This window comes from Hydra vulgaris, chromosome 08 (assembly GCF_038396675.1).
Source record: "Hydra vulgaris chromosome 08, alternate assembly HydraT2T_AEP".
Taxonomy (NCBI): Eukaryota; Metazoa; Cnidaria; class Hydrozoa; order Anthoathecata; family Hydridae; genus Hydra; species Hydra vulgaris.
This window is the reverse complement of record NC_088927.1, coordinates 44,312,501-44,339,368: the sequence shown is the minus strand read 5'-3', so window position 1 is coordinate 44,339,368 and position 26,868 is coordinate 44,312,501. Positions and strand designations below refer to the sequence as shown.

Genomic DNA, 26,868 nt, shown 5'->3' with positions numbered 1-26,868 from the left:
TGTGTTTTAAACAAGTTCAGTGTTATTACAGAACAATTGGTTCTCTCCAAAAATATAAACTTATGATTAATCTTAAAATTGAACCTTGTAATTTATCTGCATCATCATATGTTCTGAATTTATTGTTTTGTTTTAAAGAATCAACTCCTCCACTTCCATATAAACACAATCATTATGTACCTCTAGTTTTCTTTTCAGATAAGAAATGCTTGAAGCGTAAATTTTTATGTAAAAAGGTTAGTAATTGTGCTAAACAATTAACAATTACTATGTTTACAGATAAATGCAACACCAATCAAGAACCACCTCTTTCTACCATTGTTGATAAATCTTTTTTATATGAACATAATAAAAACAAATTTATAACATCCTCTCACAAAAAAAGTGTTCTCGATTCCTTTATAGATTCAAAATCATGTTCTTCCAATACTTTGCTACCTTTTAATTAAAATGATTGTAAAATCAAAAAAAAAAAGTTTTTATATACCAAAATTTCAAAACTAGAGTCCAATACAAATAGGTTGTCAAGTGAATTCTCTAGTGAATATGATATTGCATACTTTTTTTTTTATTTTTTTATTTTTTTATTTTAGGTGCCCTAAGAAGTCCTAACGGTCTTTTCACAGAGCACTGCGGAAGTGCATTTAACCAGGAAGTTCACGCCTCCTTCCTTACCGTGACGCGAAAATATGTCCAGAGCTCGTTTCGAACCTGGATCTCCTGCTTATAAAGCAAGCGTTCTAACCACTGCGCCACGGCCGCACTTTGGTTCAAAGGATTCTACTTTAAATAATTTCTAAACAAAAAACTTGATTGGAAATGTTTATTTGCCTAATGAGCATTATTGATTTCCAAAAACAAATGGACGATCTTTCCAACTTATCTGGTTAAAGCAATTTTCATGGCTTAGTTATTCACCATCTTAAGATGGAGCATATTGTTTGAGTTGTATTTATTTGGGCTTAAATACTTTTCGAAATCTAGCATGTAAAAACTTGTTTTCTCAGCCTGTAAAGTACTGGCTAGATGCTGTGAGTGCTTTTAAAAGACATTATCATGGGAAAAAAGGAAAGATTAATGAACATCTTTAGCTGCACAAAGTCTTCATTATAACACCTGGACCACATTTCAACAGTTTTAAATACAATGAATGGAATTATTCAAAATATTGATATTTTGATTAATAAAAAATATGAAAAGGAGGTTGCTTTAAATCGGGACAAATTGCGTTCAATTGTTGACTCAATTATTTTCTTAGGCCATCTCAATATAGCTTTTAGAGGTCATCGTGAAAATTCCCAAAATCATCCTACAGTTGAAAAATATTCTTTAGTTAATGGAGCAGGAAAATTTGTTGAACTTTTAAACTACAGGATTAGAGGTGGGGATAAAGTTCTTGAGCATAATCTTAACAGCTGTGCAAAGAATGCATCTTATTTTTCTAATTCGTCACAAAATGAATTAATTAATCGTTGTGGTAACTATATCCAGAATTTTTTAATTTCCGATATAAAAGAAAATAATTTTTTTTCTATAATTGCTGATGAAGCATCTGATTGCTCCATTCAGGAACAAATGTCTTTAATAATTAGATTTATAGATTGTTCTTTTGATGTTAGAGAAGAATTTATGGGTTTTTTGCATTGCGAATAAGGTTTATCAGGGTAAGATCTTTGAAAAGCTATTTTATTATGTCTTAAAGATTATTCTCTTGTCATTTCCAATTGTCGAGGTCAGGGTTATGATAGTGCAGGATCTGTTGCTGGTCATATTAAAGACTTTGCAAAGAGAATTAAAGATCACAATGACTAAGCAGTTTATACTGTTTCAGTCATTGTCTTAATCTTAGTTTATCAAATTCGTGCAAACTACAAGAAGTCAGAAATATGATGGAGCAAGTAAAACAATTGTCTTATTTTTTTAAAATTTCTGAGTCAAGACAAAGTTTATTAGAAGCAGCTATCACCAAACACTGTCCTTCTGCAACAAAGAAAAAATTAATTCATGTTTGTTGCACAAGATGGGTTGAATGCATAACTGGGTTGGATGATTTTGAAAATTTGTTTTGTACCTACTGTTTTTGTCTTGAAGGAACAAACATGAACTTAGAAAAAAAGTGCAATAAAGAAACTTCCTCACAAGCTTCTTGTTTTTTAAAACCCATTACAACTTTTGATTTTTATGCATCTTTAGTGATTACTCGAACAGTTCTTGACTACACTTTTCCTGTTACACAAATGTTGCAAGGTAAAACTTGTGACATTTGTGATGGTTTAAGTTCTATTTTAGCTTTAAAAAGTTCTGTTTACACTTAGAAATCTAATTGATGATTATCACATAAAGTGGTATGATACAATTCTTTGTCTTGCTTCTAAAGTTGATGTTGCAGAAGTTAAACCAAGAGTATTATGTCGTCAAATACATAGAAATAATGTTTCTTCTTGTTCAACTTCAGATTATTTCAGGAAATCATTAACCATACCACTTATTGATCACCTCCTATTCGAAGTTAATAGCAGATTTAGTGATGATGCTTTGGTTGCTTATGATGGTTTGGTTATTATTCCAGATAAAATGATGTCTTATGTTTCTAAGAAGATTGACTGGAAAATTAAGTTTTAATCTTTTGTAAATTTTTATTCAACAAATTTGCCATGTGTAATTTCTTTAAGCGCAAAACTTGATTTGTGGGAAAGCTATTGGGTTCAAGAAAAAATTTGCTTACCAGATAATATTCCAAGTACTTTAAAAAGTCTTCCTTACAATCAATTTGCAAATTTAAGAGTTTGTCTTCGCATTCTAGGAACATTGCCTGTAACCTCTTCTGTGTGTGAATAATTGTTTTTAGCTATGAGACGACTAAAAAACTACACACGAAGTACTATGTCATCTGAGAGAATGAACAGTCTTGATTTATTGCATATTCACCAAGAGCCTAATGTTGAAAAAGTTATAGACTTATTTGCACTTAAAAATCGTAGATTAAATTTTACAGGACAAAACTGTAAACCATTTTTTTTTTTTTTAAATTATTTATTTTCTTTAATAAGTTTTTTTTTTTTAATTTTTAAGTTATTTTTTAATATTTTATGTTTAATGCTTTTTAAGTTGTTTTAAATTTTTAATTAAAATTACTATATATATAATTAGTTTACGTAATACTTAGTGTCTGGGCCATATTAGTAACAAAATCTTTTTTCCGAAAACAATACAGTTATCTTTTTTCTGAACAAAGTGTGTTGCTAAAGTTCCAGAGGTCAGTCCTTCCTCAATTTTAAACAAGCATTGAACAGGGTCAATTATGTAATAAGATTAAGAATAAGTATAAATATTACAAGTTGTTCTTCCAACATATCAGTTTAATTGAATTAATTTGATTGAAAAAAAAGTGAAATGTTAGTATTACTTTTTTCAAATATTTTTTTAGCTTAAAATATATTTTTTCTTATTTTAGATTTTATAAAACACATGAAGTAAAACAAATTAAAATTATGAATGTAAAATTATTTTAATTAGATTTTTTACTATAAATTTTATTTTAATATTTTGATTCTAAATATACTATTTTTTTTCTCTTTAGTAACCTTCAATCAGTAAGTAGGATTTTATCAGTTTTTATATTTAAAAAATATATATGATTTTGCTTTTTGATGTACTGTATTTTTTATACTTTAATTAAGAGCATTATGTTTTATACAAATTTAAACATTTATTTTATTAAATAAATATTTTTTCTACTTTTTTAGTTCTACCTTTTTAAACGTTCTCTCAGCGTCATTATTTTAGTTTAGGGTCGTCCATAAAGGACGTCATTCAGAATTTTATTAATAACTAGTAGTAGAAGTTTATTGGCTCCCTTCCGCGGAGATTTTCGTAGAACATAAGACGCTATATTACTCTTAAAATCTCTGCGCACAAGAGCCAACATTCTCCTACTTCTTGCCATTAGTTACACTTAATATGACGTCCTTTATGGAGACCCTTTACCTTGCTTAACTGTTTAAATATGGTTTTAACTTTGTAAACTTTCGTGGCTTGAAATTTACTTTATTGACATTAGCCAGCAGTTTAGGGAAAAAAATGACGTCAGTTATGGTAAGTTATAACTGTTCACCGGCCGCATCGCAAGTTTGTTTACATTGTTTACCGATGTTTACGATTAATATTCATGTTATTACTAATTGTGTTACTACTATATTGTATATTATTATGTTATTACTATATCGTATCTTTCATGTTAATAATAATAATTATTGTTATATAAATGGTAATAATGTTGTGTGTCTATTTAGATTTTAATTATTTTTAGGATTGTTTCGGAAACAATGTAGGGGAGAGTGGGGCACCATGACACACTCTTGGTTTTGCTTCGTAACAATTTTTTTAATACACTTTTTTGTTTAGGCGATTGGTTTAATTTGTAGAAAAAATTCATTTTGATAAAATAAATTCTATAAATTACCAAAATATCACAGGTTAAACTTGTGAGACTAGTTAAAGTAAAATTAGAAATTTGTTTCAAGGCACCGGTATTAACGTGTGAGGTATTAACAAACAATTAAAAACTGAGCAAAGAAAGTAGATAAAAGTATAAAGATTGTTTGTTGTGACTGTTTTTTCATAAATTAATTATACTGTATATTAAATTTTAATTATTATGGCAATATTTTTAATTAGTGTGTCGTATTTTTTTCCTCTAATCGATCTAAATTAGTGTAACCCTGTGCTTCTTTTTTGAATTCATAAAAAATGGTGTCTGAAATAATTAGTGCTTTAGACTTTGCTAAATAGCGACAAGGAGCTTTAGTTGATGGAACTAGAAATAGTAGCTCGTTTGAGCAATGATCATGATAGTATTTGTAGAAAAAAATAAGAGATTTTTTTGCGACAACTTTAGAACGATGGGAGAGAGACCAAAGCTTGGCAGATTGAGCAGGTCCAATTGTCCGTGTCGGTTTTAGCGTCCACAACGAAACACTATTTGAGCCTTTTTGTTAAAGAGTGTTTAAAAAAGTGGTTTCTTTTAAAATTTGAACCCTTTAAATTTGTCCCCTCCACAAATAAAGGGGCAAATTTAAGTTACCCCCGCACTTAAAAGGAGCTCCCTCCCCCCCTCCTGCCTCCGCCCCTCTCTATACCTAGAAACGCTAACATTTCTTGACTAACAACTTTATTAAACTAAACCCACGCCAGATGCTTAGCTAAAAATTTTAAGGATTGGAGCTTTGTAACAAAATTGCCCTCAAACTTTCCCCCTCCTGCCCCAAACGTAAGAGCATTAAGTTGATGAAATGTTTTTTGTACTATTTTTAAATTGACTTATATTCATTGATAAATTTTAACTTTCATAGTAAAGTATTTTAGCGTTTAAAAATTATAACCATATAAAATTTTGCAAACTTGATATTGTCATAATTCTAGAACACTGAGAGATAATACTCTGAAACTTGATATTTATCGATGAATATAAATCTACTTGAAAATAGTACAAAAATATTTCATTAACTTTTTGCTCTCACGTTTGGGGGAGAGGGACACAAACTATTCAGGCCTTTTTGTTCCAAAGCTCCAGTCATCGCCATTTTTTGCAAAGCGTCTTTATTTGACAAGTATAAATATAAAAATGTTTAGAGTTAGCTTTATGTCTGGAAGTTAGCTATATCAAAGACCAAAAAATGCTGGCGGCGCTGCTATATATATACATAGTAGTATATATATATATATATATATATATATATATATATATATATATAATATATATATATATATATATATATATATATAGTAGTATATATAAATTATATATATATATATATATATATATATATATATATATATATAATATATATATATATATATATATATATATATATAAATATATAATTAAATTTTAGAAAAAATAACTTTTAATGGAACTTAAAGTTTCATGCCTATCGGCAATCATCAGCCATGAAGTACCTTATCTTCATGGTACTTGATGGCTGATGATTGCCAATAGGCATGAAACTTTAAGTTCCATTAAAAGTTGTTTTTTTCTAAAATTTAATTATAAAACGCTCTGTTTTTGAAAAAGTATATATTTTCTTAAATATTGAGCACTTTACAACAATCAAGGGTTTAGTATTTTTAATACTAAATCATACAACAGCAATATATAAATATATATATATATATATATATATATATATATATATATATATATATATATATATATATATATATATATATATATATATATATATATATATATATATATATATATACTTTTTAAATTTAATAATAATCATACTAATACAATAGCATTTCTTTTTTTGTTTGTTCTCAGGCTACTAATGATACAATTTAATTTTTTATTTAGATTCTGTATCTCATTGATTACCTGGCCTTTCCATACGATATCCTGTAAATTTTATTTTTATATATTGCATAAATATTTATACAATCACTCACACACACATGAATTGAATAAAAAAAATTATACATGTATATATATATATATATATATATATATATATATATATATATATATATATATATATATATATATTTATATATATATATATATATATATGTCTATAAACTATGTATTTTATATAAATAAACTGTATATCTTTATATTTATCATGCTATATTACTGTTTGTGTTCCAAATCGATTATGGAAATATTGCAAAGCAGAGTTAGCATACAATTTAGTTTTAATTAGCAATATAATATATATTATAGCCACGTTGAATTACGTTTAATGATGTTTTGCGATATTTTCTACTGCGCATTTAAGCGTTGATTCAACGTTATGTTTAAATCTTTACTCGACGACTTTGAGTCACGGTTAATCAACGTTTTACTACCAACGTTACAACTCCTTGCCAAATCACTGCTTTAAAACGTTACTGCAACGCTTTTCAGTAACTTTTTTTTCAACGGTAATTTGCTTTATTTATGCAACGCTTTTTAAGTAACGTTTTTTCAACGTATAGTTTCGATTTTTCTGTAACGTCAATTTTTAACGACATGTTTGTAACGTCTTTTAGTAACGTTTTTTAACGTTACGCAACAAAGTTTAATCAATGTGTTTTTAACAACATTACATATCTTTGCAAAAGCGTGTTCTTCGGGCAACAAAGCTACAACTTTTGGGCAACAAAGAAATAACCATTGGGATTGGTTTTCAACGTTTATTCAACGTTGAAAACCGGTTGCAAAAAACACGTTTGACGGGCATAAAAACATTGCAGAGTGGATTGACGAGGATAAGCTGTTTGAGTAGGAATAAAGTTTTATCGAAAAACTAGCAAAGCTATATCAAGTGTCTACCTGACCAAAACCCATAGACCGACACAATATTGCATTAAGTCTTCAAATTTTTTGTGCTGAAACATTAACTGTACTAAAGATTCTTCCCAAAATTCAGGATTCAAATAAAACTGTTTATTTTATATCAAAAATTTTAGGCATTTTTAAAATCCTAAATGTTACAAGTCAGTTTAAAGATGTCTCATTTAAAGAATTAAAAGTAAAAAATTTTATAATTTATAGCTTGTTGATTTGTGAAATAAAAATTACAAGTTTTATTTTTAAAAAATGATTACCTGCTATTTGACAACAAGCAATTTAGTAACTCATTTTAATTTTACGGTAGAATAATTTGTTTAAAAAGTTTCTGCCAACAGTTTTTTTTTTTTTTTGGGCGCGTTTCTTTTAAGCCTGTTATTAAGTTAGCCGTGATATTTTACTAAAAAAAAATTATCTTTTGTAATGGCAAATTACGAAAAAAAAATTATAAAAATAAAAATCCGCCGCAGCATAAAAGATTGTTTTTATGAAATAAAAAAAGCAATAAATGACCAAATTAACATTGAAAGAAAAATAATTTTATAATTTTGTTGAAAAAAAATACGAATAAACTTATTAAGTCACTTAAAACTCTTATGAACTCTTACGAATAAACTTATTAAGTCACTAAAAACTCATTTTTTTTCATTATAATTTGACAAATTTTAACGATGAAGTCCGCGTCATTCGATTTTATTTTTTTATTCGAGTTTATTCGTGAAAAAAGCAATTAAATTAACTTTCGCTCCAGACATTTGAATGAGGAACAGAATTTGATTGTCAGCAAATTTAAAACTTAATTAAAGACAACATTTTAAATTCCCAAAATATTTCGGGAGGTTGTTCAAAATTTAAATCGTGATAATATTTGTACACTAAGAGACACGCTGGCATATTTGAGTTAAAAATCATATTCATATTCCAATCATAGTCCAAAAGAACGTATTTCCCGCAAAAATTTGCATGAACTTAGTAAAAACAAGTGTACTTAAAAACATTAATTATGCATAAATATAGCGTACTTTGTTGTGGATTTTTTATAAGGTTTTTAAAAATTTTTACTTTAAAATTGAGCTGTTTAAATTTTAAAATCAAAAGTGGTATTCATTGAGGAGACTGCTTCAACGAAAAAGTTAAAAAACTAGCCAATGCATCAATTGCAATAAAATTGCGTGTTTTGAGTTTACAACTTGTGTTTTTAAATGTTAATAAGAAGCCAAAAGTTTCAAAAATGTGTCAAAAAGCATGTCACTTTTAAGGTTTTAATGTTAAAAAGTGCAATTTGAAAATAATAAAAATATTCTAAAGAAAAAATCTAGTTTTAAGTATATATAAGTCATTCCTTAGGTATATAAGGAAATGGTTGAAAGCCTATCTACTACGAATATGCCTTTTGATTCTCACTATTTGTGTTTCATGGAAAGATAAAAGCTTTGCACCCATTATGGATTTTCGTAACTTTTTATATATACAATAACAACGCTTTTTTTTTTATTATTTCAAAATATAATTTTTAGAGTGATAAAAATATAAAAATTGTGCTTATGTTTAGCAATATATCTTTTAAGCATATTTTTATTTATTTATACTTCTTTAATGAGGCGGATCGAGGGCTGGAGGTCTTTTTTTTTTTGAGTGTCTTTAAAAATTTAAATAATTTAGGCTTTCTTAAAATTGAAATGATCAAAACTTTAATTGAAACATAGTTATATTATAGTTATGTAGCACTTAACATTTTAATAAAAATTATTACTGCATATGTTTATTCCTAAAAATCTTTCACGTATTTTTCTTAAAATGAAAGTTAAACACTAAAGTCTTTTAAACTTATCCCTCAAATTTCTTAAAGGTGGCGCATATAGAAAAAATACTCAATTAAAAAAAAAAAATCTAAATTTTTTTCAATATACCATTTGATTCAAAATTTATAATTCTTTCAGAAAATATATACATTTTGCACAAAATACTTACTAATATTACCTTACTTAAACTTTCTTATTGGTCAGTTTCATTTTTTTGCTAATAATTTATATTTATCGGAAAACTTTGGTCATGGTTTTCATAGCTTTTTATTTTTATTCTTTTTTTGAACTTCAAAACATGATATCTCGAGAATAGGAAATGCTTTAGGGCTAAAATTTTTAGTGTATGTTCCTTAATCATTAAGATTTCAGATGTACTAAAATGATCAACTAAAAATAGTTTTATCAATTTTTATAACACAACGCCCGTTTTTTATTACGTAAAAATTTGTGATTTTTTTAAGTATTGTGTCCCGTTTTTGATATTTTTATTATTATTTTATTCTTTCAGTAAAAATGAATGAAATTAATGTAATAAAGCTATAACAAAAAGGTTTTTGAGTTTAAACCAAAATTAATCAAGAAACTTTGTTTTGAATTTTTTCAAATTTGCGTTTTTTACCTCTTATTTTGTTAAAAATTGCCTAAAATATAATTCATTTACAGTTTTTTTAATGAAATTTGAGTTTCTTATATTACCGAAAATACAATAAAATATATATGAACCGTTGCAATTTATTCTTTTAAGAATTTTTTTTTTTCTATATGAGCCGCCTTAAGTTCAACTATCCAAAGAAGAAAAGAACAGATTTTGATACTTACAACTTTAAATCTAATACCTGTCTTATATTATTAGGTTTGTCATTAAATAAATAAACTTTTTTTTTCAGACTAGTTTTAAAAATCAATGTTAACAAAGTTTCAACTTTTCATTGTTTAAACTAGATTTCTTTATGACTAAAAGTTTTAAAATCAATTTTGGAAAATTGCTCAAGCATCAAATCAACAAACGACAAGTGCAAAGTATGTATTATGTTTAATAATAATTTTTTTTTCTAATATTTTGGTTATTTGTTTATTTAAAAAATGTGTATACAAACTAATCTTTAGGTTGTGTATAAAGAAAAAGAAATTCTCAAAATTAAACATGCATTCTGGGTCATAATATAAACTTGGACCTATTCATGTTTTTAGAAAACCTCCTTTGCTAAAACCTTACACCAGAAAAAAGTGTTGATGTTGAAAAAAAGTAAGGAGTTAAATTTTTATTTGTGTTAAATTATGGCATATATAAGTTATTTTATTTGTGTAGATTATTTTATAATGAATATATGTGTATACATATATATATATATATATATATATAATATATAATATATATATATATATAAATATATATATATATATATATATATAATATATATATATATATATAAAATATATATATATATATATATATATATATAAATATATATATATATATATATATATATATATATATATATATATATATATATATATATATATATATATATATATATATATATATATATATACAGAGCCGGATTTACAGGCAGGCCAAATAGTCCATGGCCTAGGGGCTCCGCAAGAAAAGGGGCCCCAAAATCGAAACACTTTCGTGATTAAAAAAAAAGTGTATAAATGACATTCTTCACTTTTTTAAAATACTTTAAATCACTTTCGTGATTTAAAGTATTTTAAAACGAAAACTAAACAAAAAGAATTTTGCAAAATTTTGCAACATGTTCATTAGTATGAATAATAACATTAGAATAATGAATAACACATGCATAATCGCATAGTTGACGTTTTGAAACACAATGAAGAATCAGAACAGAAAAAAGTTATAAGATAAGTTCTAGCGCCGATATTCACAGCGCTTCGAGATGTTGGAAGTGTCATTAACGTAGGAGATGTAGTTGAAGAAAATTATGTTGAAAATGTTTCTGCTGCTTGTCAAAGATATTTTTAATTATTTGCACTTTTTTTCCCTCTAAACTGCAACAGTACAGTTTGGACTATGTTGTTCCATTTCCTGATAAAGAAATTTTCAAGGGTTATGAAGTTGGTTATGGGATTCTTTCTTTACAAGGAAAAGAATCTAAACATTCATCCATTCAGCATGAAATAAAATCTTGCAGCAACAGATCTACAAAACAAGATGAAAAAGGTAAATGGTATCAACTTATGCGGTCTAGCTATGTACGAAATTTTTACTTGCCTTATTATTTACCAATACCATCCATTTATCAATCTCATTTTCGATCTCGTAAATCTGTTACAGACGAAGAATGCTGCAGCTGTTCACGTTCGCTAAAGTCTGATCTTTTATGTCAACTTTGCATTGAGTCTGTTGCAATTTTAGATTGTATTCAAAAGAAATATTTGACAGAAGATATTTTATTCATAATAAACCCAGTAAAATGCAAATATTTAGCAAAAGATTTACAGATGCTTGTTCTTTAATTAAACACGCAGTAAAAAATGAATGCAGTCAAGTTATACTCAACTTATTCTGCAAGCATTGACTATTTACCAGCTTACAAATGAGCTGAAGACTCTTAAGAAGAATGTCATTTATTCAAAAAAAGATTCGATAAGACGTCTAGAGGGGTTGTTGTAAATATAAATTAAAACCACGTAATACTTGTTTTCAAGTTATTAATATGTTTTTGAAATAAATATTTTTGTATTTGTGAATTCCTCAGCCAAGAACCATAAGGCCATATGTCCATTATTTGTGTGTCCGAGAAAATCAAGTTTTAAATTTTAGTTTATAAAGACTTTCTGCAAGAAAGTCTGATTAATTGTTTATATACACACCGAATTTTTATTATTCTTTTAACTAGATTTAGTTAACACGTACCTCATTGGGTGTTGAATATTTATTGCTCATACACTGGAAAAACACAAACGGTAGACATACGGCCTCTTGGTTCTCAGCTAAGTTGATGTTTTTATAAAATTCGAAAATTATTATTATTGACGTATGAAATTAATATTATTATGATATAAGAACATTCAACCATTAACATTCAAACAGTTTAGGAGGAAAAGAATTCCAAAAATGCATTATTTTATATCTTGAAGATTTAGTTAACTATGTTTTTATTTATTTTTTATTGTTAACAAGAAATTAAATAGCAGTGTCAACAACAAAGCCTTCAGCAGTATATCTTTGTATATAAAAGGAAACTTTGAGATGATTTATATTGTTAAAGTATTTCATACGTATTGGGGTGTTTGTGCTGATAAAAACATTTGATTCCCCAACATAAGATAATTTTGTTTTTGATATACCATGATCTTTTATTTTAGAATAATTTCGTTTTTTAAGGTAATTTATTCCATTAAATCTTGATAAATTAAACAGGTCAACTGCTGTATCTTGTTTCTTTATTAAAATAAGAAGGTTTTTCATGTTATTTTTTGGTGATAGTAAATTCTATGCTTCCTCCATAGCTCTCAAAAATTGCTGATATTATTGCATGATATTAGAGATTTGTTAATGAACTTAAATTTAGTTTAAAATGTAAAAAAAAATGTAAATATAAATGTTATAAACTCGTCGCTCTCACGCTAATATAATGTAAGGGAGGTAAACGTTTTAGGGATTTATTTTTAACACACTAGGGGGGTTTATTGTTAACAGACGGTTATCGCAATATTTTTGCAAAGCTTTCAATTTACATAAACACGAGCATATAAATGTTGGAGTTTGCTCCGTGTCGTTACATAAAGTTAAATTCTTAAACAAAAACAAAAAGCATGCTACAAGCCTGATTTTAAATATGTGATTGGGATTTGGTTGTTTAAAGATTATGATTTGCATTTTTGTTTAGTTTTTTACTTTTAATATTTAAAAATTTAAAGTAAAAAAAAAAAGAATTACTGAAAAAAAATAAATGCCCTGTTCCTTTACGGTAAACTTTTATCAAGACCACTTACCTATTTCCTCCCAATATAGTTAATAATAAAACAAGTAAATCAAAAAAATGTCTTTTCAAATCTATTTTATAAAAAGTCTTTCATTTAAAAAAATTATGATGAGGCCCCCATTACTCCGGAAACAAATTTAACTTGCATGTTCATCGGGACTACACAAATGCTGTTAGAGTTCTACAAAGTCTAAACGGTAAAGTGAAATTAAAAAAAAGAAGGAAAATTTAAAAAAGTTTAGTTCTCCGGTTAGCTCTGAAAACAATTTTAAAATGTATGTTTATCAAATTTACACAAGTGCTGAAAGTTTTAGAGCTCTAGCTAGTGTGGAAGGTAGTACAAAATCAATTGTAGAATTTCGCAACCACTGATAACCGATAAACAACTTGTCAAGTCAAACTAATGTTTAAAAAAATTGAAAGTTTATTCTAAAGCAATTAAATAAGATTTTAGTTTTCTTTTCTTTCTTGTGCAGGTTGAACACCAATGCTACGAAAAGGTTATAAGGGTGCCCACAACCGGCTTTCGTTACCATCTTTTTCAAATGGATTATATATAATAAAATGCAATAAAAAAATTATATATGATAAACATTCTTTTTATCATATAGATTATATCAGATAGTATAAATGATTTTTAATTTTTTTTAAAACTGTTTTAGCAGACGATACCGTTGTGGATACCGAAAATGTTATACTGCGTCATATTACCATAACAGAATATTTGATTGAAAAGACTAATACAAAAAAAAAAGCTGAAGAAAAACCGTGCTCTAACCAATAGTGACTTAGCCAAGGTTCGCAAGAATGGCTAGTATCCAGTAGCGTTGCTACTAAAAATAAATAAAAAAAGAAGTAAAAAACCAATGATTATTTAGCGGCTCCAATTAGCACTATATCTCTCAAGCGGCAGGGAACCTGTCTCTACTCTACTGGTATACCCGCATGATGAGAATTACCCTTCAAGATTTACGTGAAAAGATATCCTTTCAAAATGCTCCACGACAAACACTGCCCACATACATAAGAGTATTACCTGAAGTAGTACCCATAAGGGCCATAAACAGGCAAGTGATTTGAATTCTACTTATCTCAAAATATATGTTAAGTCAACTTGAAATGACTTTTCATTGCAAAGTAGATAATATAACTTACATTTACTTAGTTACAAAGTAAAATATTAAGTTTTTAAAGTAATTGTAACAATCTTTTCAAATAACAATTTTTTCAAATTGCTATTATGTGAGCTGTTTTTGCTAATTAGTTACTTTTACACGTAAAAGTAACTTGTTTATTTTATTTTTTGCTCAAAGAAGGGGCACCTAAATAAAAAGATGTTTATAAATAAAAAGTCCTCATGGTCTTATCTTACTTCACCACGTATGAGAATTTAATAGAAAATGCAATACAAAATGCAAATGACTTTTACTTGTAAAAATAAATCCTTTTTTAAGTAACAGTTACACATTTAAAAACTAAACTTAGTAATAAAGTTTCACATGTTATATAATTTATGTAAAAAAAAAATTACTTTTAAATGTAAGTATAACTATATATTTTAAGAAGAGTTGCGTAAAGTAATTTACGCTTAAATCTAAATTGCGTTTTTACATCAAAAAGTAAAAGAGCCATCCCTAGATTGATATCTCTTTCATAACTTTGTAAAAACAGGTATAAAACTATACATTATACAACTAAAACTGTATTATTTTTTAGCTCTATGATCAAGTCATAAAATGATAAATGATAAAATGTTACACGTGTATAAAAAATATATTTTACGTTTGCCATGGTGACTACGGTTTTGATTTCGTGGGAATAACCCAAAAAATAATAACGATGAGATCAAAGTACCAGTAAAACGTTAATTATATCATATAAACAATGTTTATTAATTACTAAAACTTTTCGATAAGTACTATTTACTATTTCAGTTAAGCCTGATTGTTAACACTAGAAACAAAATGTTATTGTTTTTTTAGGGTCCCTGTTCCCTAGCAACATTTAAAATTGATTAAAAAAAGTTTTAGCCTAAATTAGAAAAATAATGGCAACTAAAGAAGTAAGAATAGCATTTCACATTTATATTTTTGTAAAAGTAAAATAGTAAATGACAAGTTGATAAAAATATGATAGGAATGTTGATTTTATAGAAACCGAAACAAAATTGTTTCAGATTAGTAGATTATACAAAAAATTATACCTTTGAATTTAAAAACTATTGTTGATTTATGATTACCAATTGATAATACGTAGTTTTAGCAAATGTTATGTGAAAATAAAGCATTATAAAATTTTGACTCATAAAAGCTATGCGAAATCTCTGATGAAAATTGTTTACTTGCAGGGGTTTTCACACAAACTTCATTTGGTACCTGCATGTTATTTTTTAATAATTTTAACTGCATTTTTGTTTGTTTCTTTACTAATAAATTTTGCCGCATAACCAAAAAATAATAAAAATAACAATAATAATAATAATAAAGAGTTATACAAAAAAACGAAGTTTAAAGGCTTAAAGTTAAAACAGAAACTTTTAATATATTTACTTTGTTATACTTATTACTCTTACTATCTTATAACTATTACTCATAACATAAATATTGTTATTGATGTATATCCTAAACTAGTTGTATAAATATATTATACGGTTATTGTAAAGTATAAATATATTATACGGTTATTGTAAATACGTACGATTGGGAGTCGGTGATAGGACAAATAATGTCTTCTACTTGCCCGCCAGTGTTTTTATTTATAAACATTTAAATTATAAAATTAATTAAACGGCAAAATAAACAAACAAACCTAATGTTATATGCGTAATATAAAGACAAAAACTGAAGTAAATAAAAATCTCTAATGAGGCTATGATATTACTTTCAAGCATTTCTCGCAATTTATTGAAAAATAAATAATAATAGGAGGTGTGTACCAGACCTATCCTTACCCGTTTTACGGGTCGGAATACTCTATTAACTGTTATATATTTACTTGTCTACACCTAACGACAAGGCAGACATGGTAGAAACATTCCTAAAGCATTCTGTAAAATACGGGAAATCTTAAAGAGTTCTTAATTATCCTAAATTATATTTTTGATGACATATTTCTCACAGAAATCTGACACGATTCAGAATTTTAATTTTAATATAATAAATTACCATGTTACCATTTTTCTTTTAAACTTTTTGTCAACCGCGCAAAAGTGCTAAAATCATCAAATAGTAACAGCTGATACTATTTGTTAATATATCTTTATCTGACAAACATAACATTTTTGATTAGTTTAACCCAACTAGTTATTGGTCTTATAAATATTTTACTACAAATCTGACTGTTGTTCAGTCATACTTTTAAACCATAAACTTTATCACGCAGCAAATAAATTGAATCATATTGCACTGATTTATAGCCAGGAAAAATAAACTATAAACAGATAACAAAACTCGTTGCAAGGACAATTTTATGTTGAGCTATGGCTGTGCCTCAGCAAAAAAAAAAAAAATAATAACTTTTAGATTACAGTTGGTTTTTTGATGAATGTAATTAGTTAATTGGCGTTTGACACGTTTCAAGTGGGTGATTTTTAGGTTTGAGAAGAAAGCTGTCAGTATATTTAAGCATTTGTTACCCTCATTTTATTTCTATAATTGCCCTTATACTGTTTTATACTATACTATAAATTATTATACTAATTGTTATACTATAAGTATTTAAAAAAGGTGATTTTTTTCCTACATGTAATATTAATAGTACAAACTTAACATATTACAAGATTAGCGCCAGTACTTCAAGAAGATAATAAAGACCTTATCATGAAGCCCTTTACAATGCTTTTAAGTATCGAGTAGGATATAATATAAATACTTAATATTACAATGAAGTTATAAAAATTCGTCAAATAACATAAACAATAACATAAAGTTTAACAAAACACAGTAATAAAAAACAATTAAATTTAAAAGCATAATCCACTAGAGAGGTAACTTTCCTAAGAAATCATGGAACTGTTTTCATTAAAACAAGTCAAGGAAATATTCCATGTAAATAATAAGACGTAATACAATAAAGTATAATATATCAGCAAAAATAATTACAGAAGTAAATTTAAAAATAAGAAGTATTTAGTTTGCAAAATCGAGCATTGAGATTTTTGTCAATTTGTTAATTATATTTTTTTTCGCTTTTAAAGAATAAAGATATCAAAATACCTGAAAGGATACATTTTCTGTACACTTAAACATAAAGCATAAAATATTAAAAAAATTAAGTTGATTTAGAGCTTTCATTTTTTTAAGAGGTGGGGCAGGATATGTAAGAGGATTTCTAAAGTTTGTTACGCGAGCTGCGTGTTTCTGATGAGTAAAAAAAATTTTAAGTTTTGTCTTTTAAGTGCTTCACAATATAATATTTTCATAGTTTATATGACAGTAAACAAATGAATAGTAAAATTGCGTAAACTGCCGTTTATTGAGTATGCTTCTAGCTTTGTATAAAATACCAATGCATTTATAAAATCTAGAAGAGATAATAATAATGTGATGTTTCCAAGTTAAATTTTCATCAATAAAGATTCCTAGAAATTTTTTTTTGCTTTTTCTTTTTTTATGATTACATTGTCAATGTAGAGATCAGGTAACAGATGTGGTATTCTATGTTTTTTATAGAGTGGATAAAAAAGTATTCAGTTAGTTTTAGCAGAGTTAAGAGAGAATCTATTTATTTTGAACCAATCGGAAACTTTAATCAATTTATTTGTCATATTGTTGAAAAGAAAGTTAATATTTTTGTGATATAAAAATAAATTTGTGTAGTCTTCAAAGATTAATTTGGTTACGTTTGAAGTTTCATGGAGATCGTTTAAATATTTCATAAAGAGAAGTGGTCCAACGAAGATTTTTTATTTTAAACATATGGCTTACAAGTTGTTATCTTTTTAATCAACCATGGGTGTTTTTTTTTTACTTTAAATGATGATAACTTTTCTATTAGAATTTGATAGTTGACGGTATTAAAAGCTTTAGATAAGCCAATAAATACTTCTAATGTGAAATGAGATTTTTTTTAAAATTCTAAGATGTTGCGCTTAAGTTAAGGAAGTGTGTAACAGTGTATTCTGTTGAACTGTTATTTTCAAAACCAAATTGATTTTTGTATAAAATTTTACTATTAATTACAAAGGCGTAAATTCGTTTAAACTTTTTTTTTTCCTTAAACTTTTCAAAAATCTGAGAGAACCAATATAGGGCGATAAGTATTTATGTTAGTAAGATCTCCTGTCTTGTAGATAGGAACTACTTTACAAATTTTTAGACAATCTGGAAACTTTCGTTGACTTATGTTATAAAAGACTTTGAAAAGAATGTGTTTTACAACATCACAAAAGATTTGATGGCGTATCGTATTTTTGACATTTAAACTAAGTTTTCAGAAAGAAAAACTCTTAACATACTGCTATATTTTGATAGTTAGATGTAAATAATTAGATACAATAAAAACCACGAGGACCCGAATTTATTTACAACTTGCTTTTAGATTTAGAAACTAAAAAGTCTTGCGAAAATCACATTTTCTATGTCAATGAGTTATGACTGTTTTTAAAAATTTGTAAAAACATGTAACTTAAAACAGCCTATTGCATTTCTTTTAAAATTGCACTTAGATTAAATTGCTTCACCAGTAGGTAAACGCATTTGTGTAAAAAGGTTTTAATAATGCTGCAAAATTATATTACATTAAACAAACATATAAACGTTTTTTCTTGAACGTGTATACCCCTTAAGTATTTTATTTAAGTTAGAGATATCCAAGATTTTAATTTAATGACCCCTATGAAAATTTAGCGAACAAAATGTCACTTACAATGTAAATGATAAAAACTTGATATATTTTAATAAAAAATGAAGTACTTGTAAAAAAGCTAAAATCAGATACAGCTCTCATTTATGTAGTTTACTAGTCTAGACAATATATATTGAAGAGGAAAGGCATCACCAATATAAAATATTATATTCCATGTAGGTACTTATTTTATATATATATATATATATATATATATATATATATACATATATATATTTATATATTTTTATAAAATGAAGTTTATATATATATATATATATATATATATATATATATATATATATATATATATATATATTTTTATAAAATGATATATATATATATATATATAATATTTTTATAAAATGAATTTTATATATATATATATATATATATTTATATATATATAATATATATATATATATATATATATATATATATATATATATATATATATATATATATATATATATATATATATATATATATATATATATAAATCTTGTAGAAAATAAAATCTTTTATTTCAAAAAATATTGCTTATTGAATAAATTTTTGATAAAAAAGTAAATTTTTGGGCATTCTGTATACAGCTTGATTACCTAAGACTTATCTTGAAAAGTATTTTAATGAGAAATTTTAAATTACAGTATTATGCCACAAACACCACTTTTTGGATTCAATAGTGTTACAATATTAAAGCCAGTTTTAGTATTCTGTTATTTGTTATGAAAAGCTTTCAAATAAGTAATCAATTAAAGAAAAACTGTTACCTTTTTTTTTCTTAACTGAAATCGAGTTATTGAATCAATTGAATATTCTCTGCAATGTTGCAATGTTGAAATAATATTAAACTGTATCCTATTTCTTAAATGTTATTTTTACTTTTTGTAAACATCAATCCTTTATCCTCAATATAAAAATACTATCCTAAATTAAAATAAGAGCATTCAAACGCATTCAACCATTACGTATGTATCTAAGCTGTTTTATTGTTGTAATTGGTTTACTGTGATGTATCAAGAATAATAAAACATTTTATTATTTTGAGCTCGGGTAATTTTTATTTATTACCCAATCGGCAAATTTAGTTGTAAATGCGCATTTGAAACTCGTTTAAATACGTATCGTTGTGGTATGCATATTAGCCATTTTATTGTGTCGAACACGCATTAGTAAAACGCATCAGATGCGTATAAAGACAGGTATACAACACAACGCCTACTGAGTATCATACTCGCATTTGAAACTCTTGTAATCACGAATAAAACACGATAACCAGAGAATATTTAATACGATATTTTCCTGGTATTACATGCGCATTTAAAACTTAACAGAATACGCGTTATTTACGAATATATGTTAGCCATTTTATCGTGTTGAATTAGCATTAAAAATAGACATCAGATGCGTTTAAAGACAGGGATACAATACGACGCCTACTGAGTATCAAACTCGCATTTAAACACGTATAAAACACGATAATGAGAGAATATTCAAAATAATTTTATTAACTTATATGAATTCATAACATAATGATAATGACTAGCAGTAAGCAACCCGTAATACGGGTTATGAGTTATTAAATCATTAATAACAATAAAAACACATTATTAACTTGATATATTATCTAAAAAATTAAATACAAATTAATGACATAAGACCGCATTAACATCAGTTGAGTTCTTTTTAAAATCTGTCACAACACAAATACCAGAAAAGGAAAGTCAAGTAAAGCCTGCAAATAACTAAAGAAAGACACGAAAAAAATTACAATTTTTAATTAATAAAGTACTATTTGCATTTTATTGTTAATAGAATTAGGATAATAATAACAGAAAATATATATTCAGTGTCTACAAAATAATTAAAAAAGATTATAAAAAGGCTAGACAACACAATGTGTACATTGTTACTATAGTAACGCTGGCAAATAACACCACAACTTAACAAGATATTTTATTAACTTAAATACTTGGACTAAAAATAATTTATTTATTACAATATTTAAACAATCAAGGGATAATTATAGTTTAACAATTTGAGCAACTATATCATAAAATAGCAAGCAACTCGTAAAATATTATTATGAATGGTCATTATCATTTGTTGTATTACATAAGTTTATTAAATCTCCCTCTCATCTAAGAGAGAAAGGGAGCGAAAGAAAATGTTTCCGAAGCAGTATGTTAACAAAAGTAAAAAAGCACGGAATAAATAGTAGTACCTGGTTTTATTATCTTACCAGTAAACAAAACTATTTTTACCTTGATTAAAAGTTAATTTCCAGCATTTCTTAATTAAACTCCAGCTTCTTTCTAACTGTTGACTAATGATTAATCGAGTAAATTTCACATCATACTAAATTTACAAAATTAAAACCATGTTTTAACAGTTAGCTAACGAATCAATAGATAAAAAAAAAAGGGAAGACAAACTAAAAAAAAAAATTGAAAAAGAACATTATTATGATAGAAATTATAAAAAAAAAAAACTATTTAGATATAAAAGGGTTATTTGTTACTATAAATAGTTAAACTCATACTTTGACTTGTTCTAAAGTGTCTAAAGTAAAATCAATTTAACAGACATTAACACTGCTTGACACTGAATTCTGTAAAGTTAGTATCCGGAACGCCGAGTTGCTTTTCCTACACTTCAAAAACAATTAATTTCATTCTGCTTAGATCAATTTTTTTCATTTGACAACTATTTTCAAGTTGCCTATTAGCATTTACATTAATAACTTCGTTGAGACTAATACTATCTATATTAATTTCACTATTATCATTAAACATATTACCAGTAATCCTACTATTGTTACAACTGAATAAATGAAAGTAAAAGAATGTTACAAATTGTGATCTTTTCTAATTAAAGACTTTATTTAAACTTAAGTTTTATTGAAATCCATATCTTTTTATATGTTTATATACATAAGTCGTTTATCAAAAATACTGAACAATATTTATTTACATCAATGGTTTTTAATTTAAAAAAGAATCTACACTACAATGCACAAAATTATTTTTACCTTAACGCACAAAAATATTAAATTCACAATCTTGAATAAAAAATTGAAGCAATGTCAGTCAGTATATTTTACCCTAAAGTAGTTGTGTCTATATATATATATATATATATATATATATAGACATACATATATATAATATATATATATATATATATATATATATATATATATATACATATATATATATACATATATATATATATATATATATATATATATATATATATATATATATATATATATATATATATATATATGTATATATATATATATATATAGACATATATATATATATATATATATATATATATATATAGACATATATATATAGACATATATATATAGACATATATATATTCACAAACCTTTAAAAAGTGGTATAACACTTTACACAATGAAATATGTAAAAACATCATTATTTTTTTTCAACTACTTTCAAAGGGAATTTATTTTTTGAATTCTAATATTTTTTTAAGAAAGAATATTTATAGATACAGAGAAATATAAAATATCCTGAAATAAAGGCAGATTTATGTTTATAAACTTTCGTGTCAACAAATTACAGTTAGTTTTTCATGTTAAATACATAGAATATATATTTAATATAATATATATCAAATATAAAACAAGTTCAATAAAAAGTAAAACAAAATAGTAAACTTACTTAAATCAGTATCAGCTATAGTGTGTGAAGTAACTAAAAAACACTTCAGTTCTTTTCAATTCCTCAAAAAAATAACTTTCAGCTTTTTCCAATTGCATCAAAAAATAGAACAAAACTTGCTTAGCTGAGTTTTCTAATTTATCAGGATCTGAAAACAGATAAGTAAGAAACCAAGAACAAACAAACATTTATTTATTAGAACTACCCCACCCAATATATGACGTCTTTAAGACGCCTTTAAATAATCTTTATCTCGTCTAGACATCTTCAGCCAGTATAAGACATATTTAGACGTCTTTAAAAGATGTCTTTAAGACGTCTTTATATAAGGCGTTTGAGAGATTACCTGAAATGAGAAATTACATTATTAGTAATTTTAGTAACAGGCCACAGTCATTACTCGAAGTTGATAGGTGGAAAGCAACTGAATTCATTCAGTTTCTTCTATACACTGGACCAGTTTCTTTGAAGGCCATTATTTCTGAACCTATCTATGAACACTTTCTTTCACTGTCAATTTCGTATTTATTATGGTGCATCCAAATTGTAACCTGCGTAAAAGCTTTTTACCTTACTGTAAAGAATTGCTTAAATATTTTGTGAACAATTGTAAAGAAACTCTTGGTAAAACATTTACTGTATATAAAATTCACAACTTATTGCATATATGTTATGATTTAGAAAAATTTGATTGCTCCTTAAACCAAATTTCTTGTTTTTTATTTGAAAATCATTTACTCAAGCTAAAAAAAGTATTCAGGAATGCCAACAATCCGACTGCACAAATAGTAAAGCGAGTCATCTGTAAAATAAATAGTTATGATGGCAATTTAAAAACCAGTACAGAAAAGCTTGCTTCAAGTAGCAGAGATAATTGTTTTTTTAATGAAGATGTGTAACTTGTTTTTCTTTGATTTGTAAATAATGATAACACTTATGAATGTGATGTTTATGCAAAGAGCTGCTTAAAGTCATTTTATATTCATCCAACTGACTCTAAATTGTTAGGAATTTACTTCCTAGAAAAAAATCAAGATTTTATTAAATTCACGTTTTATAAAAATGAACTTCGAAATGTGTTTGTTTATAATAATAACATTACAAAAAATAACCTAACAAAAAAAATTATAAAATAACATTACAAAAAGAATTTATTTATCTAAAAAGTATATTACGATTTTAAACATATTTATATAACTTAGGCAAAATGAATAACATGATGTATAACATAGCCACTCTTATACGGTAATCAAATGAACTACGTTTATGTGTTTGCTTACCGTATTAGAGTGGCTATGTTATATATCCTGTTATTCATTTTGTCTAAATTTTATAAATATGTTTAAAACTAAAGTATACTTTTTTAAATAAATAAATTCTTTTTGTAATGTTATTTTACTACATTGTTTTATCAACTAGTTCTACTTTCCTTTTGTGTTATGGCTTTTGTTGTACCAGTGTTTATTGTCAATATAATCTAAAATATTCTGCTTCCTTGAGTGCAGTTATAGCTTTTTTTCTTGCCTCTTTAAGAATTGTCATAAATTGTACGTTGTTCAAGCTACTTTTTTAAAGTTTGATATAAAAATATTTTTTAGTGTTAAAAATTTACATCGAAACCAAATGTGTTAACAGTTTGCAAGAATTTATTGAACTGTTTCATTCTTTTGCATGTAACGCATTTGCCCTAGGGGCAATCGTATGTGTACGGCTCACAAACAAAGTTAGTTGTCATTTCAGATCCAGTTTTGATTGAAGACGTTTGAATTGATTTTGTTAATGCATCTGAGGCAAGTCGTAGATTTTTATGCAAACTACAAACACAAACATTATGCGGAAATTTTGTAACAGATTTCACATTGCGTGGACAAAGTTCTCAAGTTTTGGTGAGTCCAATTTTTATGTGCTGATGTTTTTCTTTGAATAGGTCGAAACCTTCTTTTACTATATAATATAAATGACGTATTGAAATATGGTTTGTATTTCCATTATATAATTGAATGGTAGTGATCTTTTTTGTTTGTTAATATTTGGAAACTTCATCTTCATTACAAAAGTTTACAACTGCTAAAACATTCCTTTGAGATAGGGATGTAACTTTGAACATACCTGGAGTTAGACCCGAATTTTCTTTACAAGCGGAGCTATTTCAAAGAACAGAAAGAACTTCAGCTGGTTTTTTCTTTGAATTTGGTAGTGCTTTTATCAATGCTTTTCCTATTTGTTATACATTTTAAAAGATAAGCTTAGTCTTTAAGATTGATTTAAAAGTTTTCTTTTTAGAGCGCGACTTTTTACTTCTAATTTTGCTTTTGCATTGTAATCTGCTTCTTTATTAGGATCGGTATTCAATTTTTCTCGATATCTCTATGATCTTACTCTGGACATTTCTTTCTTTTTATCAGCATTCCGAGAAACATCATTAGCTTGGTATTCTACATAAGAATTTTTTCTTACTTCTAATTTTGAATTCATTTCTTAAAAATTTACAACTTTATAAAAAAATGCCAACATAAATCCAATAATTTACAAATAATTACAAATAGCCCTTCACAATATTGAAATGCAAAACTTATTGGACCAAAATCCACAACTAAACCTGAACATTTGGATAATACTTTGACTTCATTACCACGCTATTTTATAAAAACCTTATTATCCCGTTGATGAGTTCAGTGACTCAACAGCTTTTAAACTATAACCATACGTTAATGTAATGCTTTTTAACCAATTTTTTTTGAATTGTGATAGAAAGTTTACATTAAGATATAGAATTTCTGAAAAAACCTTACCTTTAAGCATAATTTCATTGTAATAATTTTACTTTTTAGCTTTTAGTTCAGTGACACAACCTGATTTTTGCAGATGTGTATGGCAAAAAAACACATGAATTATTTTTTAGGAGTAAAATTTTTTTTGCTCAACAAATATATATACTCTCAAAGACTCTTTCTAAACGAAAATTTGGATATGTTTTGTTAAAAATGTTGGAATAGCTTGCCCTCAAAGTTTACTCACTTTTTCGAATAATAAAAAAAAAACAGCTGCTAACATTCATCAAATTATCTATTTGGCTCAAATATTTTCTACTCAAATTTTATTTTAACAAAAATTTTAAGGCGTTTAAACTAAAATTGAAAAAAAAAAATATTTTCGAAAAAAGAAACTTCTAAGCACGAAGTTTTTCTCTTCCGTCGTGGAACTAGCCATACATATATATATATATATATATATATATATATATATATATATATATATATATATATATATATATATATATATATATATATTTATATATATATATATATATATATATATATATATATATATATATATATATATATATATATATATATATATATTTATATATATATATATATATATATATATATATATATATATTTATATATATATATATATATGTGCATATATATATATATATATATATATATATATATATATATATATATACATATATAAATATATATATATATATATATATATATATATATATATATATATATATATATATATATATATATATATATATACATATATGTATATATATATATATATATATATATATATATATATATATATATACATATTTATATATATATATATGTATATATATATAACATATATATATATATATATATATATATATACATATATATATATATATATTATATATATATATATATATATATATATACATATATATATAAATATATATATATATATTATATATAAAGATATATATATATATATATATATTATATATAAAGATATATATATATATACATATATATATATATATATATATATATATATATATATATATATATATATATATATATAAATATTTATATATATATATATATATATATATACATATAAATGCACAATGCTTATTGTATTAGGAGATAAATAAAAAGTTGGTAAGGGCGGTTTATAATCGCGAAGCCCCATAAATCATTTGATAATTTATAATCAGACTATTTAACATTATTTTTAGATCAAAATGAAAAAATGTTATAGACTTTTTATCTTTGCTTAATGGTTTAATGAGTTTGTGTTTCGAAGTTTTGTGTCAATTTAGCCATATTTCGTTTTGTAAATTCTACAACACAAGTTATAAGAAAAATTGGATACCAAGCAATCTCTAAATAATAATATATCTAAATCTTGTTCAATTTTCTTGTTATTGACAAAAATTCCATCCGTTATTG

The 26,868-nt window shown here is 25.5% G+C and overlaps 2 protein-coding genes across 2 annotated transcripts in view; one reads left to right on the top strand and one right to left on the bottom strand.

Annotated features, from left to right (window-relative positions):
• LOC136083877 (TNF receptor-associated factor 6-B-like) overlaps nt 1–19,880 on the bottom strand; it is a 97,847-nt gene extending 77,967 nt beyond the window's left edge. Inside the window, exon 1 of the mRNA XM_065803785.1 lies at nt 19,712–19,880. The gene's annotated coding sequence lies outside the window, so the exon portion shown is untranslated. The remainder of the gene's footprint in view (nt 1–19,711) is intronic.
• Nucleotides 1,147–1,812, top strand: LOC136083328 (52 kDa repressor of the inhibitor of the protein kinase-like). The gene is made up of 2 exons (XM_065802725.1): nt 1,147–1,633; nt 1,703–1,812. The coding sequence occupies exons 1-2, from the start codon at nt 1,147–1,149 to the stop codon at nt 1,810–1,812; spliced, it is 597 nt and encodes a 198-aa protein (XP_065658797.1).
• Nucleotides 19,881–26,868: the final 6,988 nt, after the last annotated feature.